Below are 5,441 nucleotides of genomic sequence, written 5' to 3'. Positions count from 1 at the left end.
GACGAACTTTGCTACGACTTGCGCGGTAGGGCGAACGTGATAGTTGGAGGCGACTTCAATGCCTGGGCCCAGGAGTGGGGATCCACATCGACCAACGCCAGAGGACGGGTGATGCTAGAGGCGTTCGCCTCGACGGATGTTGTCCTCCTGAACCACGGAGAGCGGCACACGTTTGTCAGAGCGGGAGCTGCCTCAATCATTGACCTCACGTTTGCGAGCACTGCAATCTCCCATAATGTCAAATGGGAGATCAGCGACGCATATACGGGGAGCGATCACGAGGCTATCCTCTGTTCGGTAGGGGAGTCCGAGAGTCCACGCGCCGTGCTGAGACCCAACAAAGCATACCGACCGGACACGCTATGCACGCAGAAATTCACGGACGCGCTGGAGGGCTTGTCAGTGGATGGATCAGTCGGAGCGAACGAGTTGGCGAACCAGACCGCTGCACTTGTGGAATACGCCTGCGACAGGAGCATGCGGCTGAGAGGGGCGTTTCGGAGGAACAAGAGGCCTATGTTCTGGTGGAGCGACACGATAGCCGACCTCCGGTCCACTTGCCTGCGCGCGCGGAGTCATATGACGCGGGCTCGAGGCTCGTCCAGAGTCGCCGAGTGCAGCGAGGCATATAGAAAGGCACGGAAGGCTCTCAAAATTGCCGTAAGGGACGCGAAGAGGGAAAACGACCCCTGGGTCGGAGCCAATAGACTGGTGGTTAAAGGGCTGAAAGCGGGTAACACGGCCCCTTCAGATCCAGAAACACCGGTGACCCTGCAGAGCAGCGCTGTGAGTCATTCCAGCGACGCCTGGGCGGTTTCGAGTGAAGAGGTGACTAGGATGGGACGGAGAGTACGCCCCAAAAAGGCGGCGGGGCCGGATGCAGTGCCTAACCGTGCGCTGAAGCTGGCCATCGCGTTGCACCCAAAGGAGTTCGTCGGCCTATACTCAAGGTGCCTCGAGGAGGGTACCTTTCCAGAGAGGTGGAAGAGGCAAAAGCTTCTGCTGTTGGCCAAACCGGGCAAACCGCCTGGAGAGCCATCCTCGTATAGGCCAATCTGCCTTACCGACACCACGGGAAGGTGCTCGAGAAGGTAATAGCCGCAAGGCTACATGCCGCCATCGAGAGGGCCGGAGGTCTCTCGCCGAGCCAGTTCGGCTTTAGAAAATGTCAACGCTGGACGCAATCGAGGCGGTGAAGGAGATGGCGGGATCTGCGATCGCGGGAAAGAGGTGGGAAGGCGGTTCCAAGAGGTACTGACTGGTGGTCACGCTGGACATTAGGAACGCCTTCAACCCCTGCTCTGGAACACGGGGTTCTGCGACTCCCGATGCCCAGCGACACCAAGATCGTTGGCTTCGCGGACGACATAGCTGTGGTAGTAGTCGCGAAGGAGCGTGCGGCTGCGGAGGAGAACGCGAATGGTGCGATCAGAGCAATCGAGGCGTGGCTCTCGAACGCCGGCCTGGAGTTAGCGGCGCACAAGAAGGAGGCAGTCTTGATTTCGAGCAGGAAAAAAATCGAAACAGCGGAGGTCCTGGTCGGAGGCACGGGGATAAAATCCCAGAGGGCCATCAAATACCTGGGTGTCCTTTAAGGAACACCTCCAGTACGCCCAAAAGAAGGCCAGCGGGACTGTTGGAGCACTTTCTCGGATGCTGCTAAACACCAGGGGACCCAAGCAGAGCACAAGGAGGCTGCTGACCAGCGTCATCACCGCCCAATTGCTGTATGCGCCACCAGTGTGGGCTGAGGCGGCTGGAAAAAAGTCCTATATGCGGTGAATCGAGTCCACGTATAGACTCTGTGCCATCCGGTGCTGGTGCTAGCCGGCCTAGTCCCTCTAAGGGAGCTGATCCGCGAGAAGGCGAACATTCGTGCCGCACTTCGCGGCCAGCAGGGAGCCGATTCGGTCGCGAAGGCCGAGCTGAAAAGCGCGGCCAGGAAAAGGAGCTACGGAAGCTGGCAGGCCCTGTGGGATGCCTCGTCTAAAGGGCGTTGGACTCACAGGATGATCCCAAACATCGAGGCCTGGATGGAGAGGAAGCACGAGCAGGTAGATCTTTACCTGAACCAGGTGCTGAGCGGGCATGGATGCTTCCGTAGCTACCTCAAGAGGTATGGCCATGACACGAAGGAAAGCTGCCCGGAATGCGGATCTGGGATAACGGAGGATGCTTGCACGTCATCTTCGACTGCCGCCGGTTCGACGAGGAAAGGGACGAGATGGAGGCGATAGCAGGTACAGCCATCAGTGTGGATACGCTGGTGCCGCTGATGCTGGCGGACCCGAGGACATGGGAGGCGGCGGCAGAGTTCGCTGCCAAGCTGATGAGATTCTTCATGGCACTGGAGAGATCGAGGAGGGAGCAGACTGGATGAGCGGCTTACCGTTGTGCGAAGCAATGCTTTGCGGCCGTACCGCACAATCGCGGGCCCTTGCCCGGTGATTTTCTGTTTTTTTTTTGTGTTAGTGAGTTTGTATTGTTGATAATAAATAAATGAATATAAAAAAAACGTGGTGGAAAGGTGGGTGCTCCGCCGCTGGTCCTGCGCCGGCACAACCGTTTCCCAAATCTTCTTGGTCTCCTTGTTGTCAGCGTCACTCGACGTCTGGGTCTCCTTCCTCGTGGTCTCCGTTTCTTTAGCGTCACTCCATGGCTGGGTCTCACTCTTCGCCTTTAGGTGGGGCGGGTCTCCCGGGGGGCGTCTATTGGCCAGAAATCCGGTGCTCCGTCGATTTCACTCCCGCACTCGTAGTGGCAAACGCCCTTTCCAGCTCGCAAATTTTCTTCAGCGTCAATCAAACACATCTTGGAAACCTTTGGCTTCTCGAAGTTTGTGGCATCGGGAGCATGGCTCGCTTTTTCCAATTTTCGGGGATTTTTTTCTAGCACGATCGAATGCTCTCTCGCTCGCTATAATGCAGCGCATGGTCATGTGACCACTTCATCGTGGTAAATTTCTCGTCGTTGTGGTGGTTTGTGTGTGCCCGTGTGAGCTCGCCTTCCAATTGAGATGTGAGTACGCCTTCCAATGGTGATGTTTGTACGGTTTGGTGACGGGAAATAAATGTAACTATCGTACCGCCATAAATCTAACTTACATATATCTAGCTAGTCTTAGTCTAGTCCTGCGCCTCAAAAAGCGCCATCCCGGGGATAAGGATGGTCACACCCTGAAGGCAGATGTGGTGGAGAAGGACCTAGGTCTGGAAACCATCGTGGATGCCGACCGGGAAATGACGCTGGATGAGTCCGACGAAGGAGAGGACGGTGAACTGACCGTAGTAGTCAACCCGTCGTATGGAGGTGAGCCCAGTACCCATGAAACTTTGGGTGCTGCAGTTTTATCTCCATAAGAGCAATAGCGTGTCGGCGGAACTCCTCATAGCCATGGAGAAGGGATCCGCCTACATAGCTTTGGTCCAGGAGCCATGGATTGCTTCAGGCAATGCCATCGCCAGACAAAAGTCCGCAAATTACAATTTGCTCCATCCACCAACGGTATACAGGAATAGAACCACCGTACTTGTACGGAAGGGTCTACACGCTAACCTTATGTCTCTACCTTTGTAGGTCCCACCTTCTCAAACCCTTATAAGGGGCCACGGTACTTTGGTATCAGAATGGAGAGTCCTTGAGAGACCATCCTTCCCAGATCATAAGTAAATACGGTTCCAATACGCATTTGAACACTCTCCAAATCAATCAGTCTTCAGGAACACCCGGAATACTAACTGGGGAAAGTTCAAGAAGACTAGGCCACCCTGGTGGAATAAGGAACTTTCACTCCGACGCAGCAAACTCAAAGAATTCTTCAAAATCGCCAAGCAGGCGAAAGATGACATCATCAATGAGGAATACAAAGTCCTACTTAGGGACTACAAGAAGAAAATACGGAAAGCGCAGAGAAACTCATGGAGGAACTTCTTCTCCCCGGAAACGGCTAGACTCCGGAAGCTGCTATCGAAGCAGCCAACCATACAGAGTCAGCTCAAACGCGACGACGGACAGTAGACAGCGAAGAGGCCCTAACAGTACTAATGCAGGCGCATTTCCTAGGATACACTGAGGTACCCGATGCAAATAAGCTTCAGAAAAGTGCAGCCATGTAAGCCCCAAGGATTACAGACCTCATTTCTACTCAAACCGTTGGAAAAGCTGCTGGACTTATACATCAGGAACGATGTAGTTAGACTACTGTTGACCAACCAGGGGAAAATCAGTGGAGACGGCTCTACATTCTCTGGTAGCCACCATTGAGAGAGCCCTACACAACAAGGAATATGCACTCGGAGTGTTCGTGGACATATCCGGGGCATTCAAAAACGTTAGCACGGGCGCAATAATGGATCGCCTAGATGCGACCAACAGCAACCCTCAACTCTATCATGGAAACAACGCTCAGGGAGATATATGAGTGGGCGAAAAAGGTAGGACTCAATATCAATGCGGATAAGACCGACCTCATTCTCTTCATCAAGAGATACAAGGTGCCGCAATGGATCCCTCCAAAAATTAACAAACCCAGGCTAATCCCGAAATCACAAGTCAATTACCTCGGTATTGTACTTGACAGCAAGCTGACGTGGAAGGCCAATGTAGTAGAGAGGGTAAAACAGACCATAATAGCGCTATATGCATCCAAGAAGATGCTTAGCTGCACATGGGGCCTTTCACCCGTTCAAATGCATTGGGTCTATATATCGGTGTCTTTTAGGATTAGGGAGCTATTTCAGCCGGTTCCGAAGTCGATCGTAGATGAGTTGATCTTTAGATGACTCAGTTGCTAATTGAGTTTCACGTTTAGTAGCCAAAGAGAAGATTGCTAGACTCAGTATGACTTATCTTTATTGTAACGTCCGAACGCTTGTACGGTCTAAATTCAACTGCCCTATTATCAGCGATCGGAAAGAGCTTTAAGTCTATTTACAGTGGATCTTATCTCTAATCTTATGTGTATGTGTAAGTTACAATTAAGGGCATTAGAATAGTTATAATTGTATAATTGTAGTTATATTTGTAGTTATAGTTACATATGACTCACCCTAAACTGAGTAAATTGTTTAAAAAATCTATTGGTCTATATTTTGTGGTAGAGTGAATAGTATTATTATAATAGAGAATTGAAAGTATATATTGTTTTGAATCTTTATTTTTATCATCTGCGTTAAACAATCGGATACGTTCATTTAATGTTAAGTGTAGTCATTCTATATCCGAGTTTCCTGTTTTTTTATAGGGAGTCGTATAATGTATATTTATACCCTTGCAGGGTATTATAATTTCAGTCAGAAATTGCAACGCAGTGAAGGAGACGTTTCCGACCCTATAAAGTATATATATTCTTGATCAGCATCAACAGCCGAGTCGATCTAGCCATGTCCGTCTGTCCGTCCGTCTGTCCGCCTGTCCGTCCGTCTGTCCGTTTCTACGCAAAC

General features: G+C 51.5%; 1 protein-coding gene across 1 annotated transcript; it reads left to right on the top strand.

The window, feature by feature from the left end:
- The first annotated feature begins 1,328 nt into the window (after nt 1-1,328).
- Nucleotides 1,329-2,380, top strand: LOC138928399 (uncharacterized). The gene is made up of 4 exons (XM_070285470.1): nt 1,329-1,538; nt 1,597-1,740; nt 1,800-2,054; nt 2,141-2,380. Exons 1-4 carry the CDS (start codon nt 1,329-1,331, stop codon nt 2,378-2,380), a joined length of 849 nt encoding a protein of 282 aa, XP_070141571.1.
- Nucleotides 2,381-5,441: the final 3,061 nt, after the last annotated feature.

The sequence above is a fragment of the Drosophila kikkawai genome, chromosome 3L (assembly GCF_030179895.1).
Source record: "Drosophila kikkawai strain 14028-0561.14 chromosome 3L, DkikHiC1v2, whole genome shotgun sequence".
NCBI lineage: Eukaryota > Metazoa > Arthropoda > Insecta > Diptera > Drosophilidae > Drosophila > Drosophila kikkawai.
This window is presented reverse-complemented; position numbering and strand designations above follow the sequence as displayed.

What these genes read in the sequence shown, in the direction of transcription:
- LOC138928399 (XM_070285470.1), top strand. Translation starts at nt 1,329, where the DNA reads ATGCCCAGCGACACCAAGATCGTTGGCTTCGCGGACGACATAGCTGTG. An exon ending in TCGAAACAGCGGAGGTCCTG is followed by an intron (nt 1,539 to 1,596) that starts GTCGGAGGCACG and finishes GTGTCCTTTAAG; the next exon opens with GAACACCTCCAGTACGCCCA. An exon ending in TGGAGAGGAAGCACGAGCAG is followed by an intron (nt 2,055 to 2,140) that starts GTAGATCTTTAC and finishes CACGAAGGAAAG; the next exon opens with CTGCCCGGAATGCGGATCTG.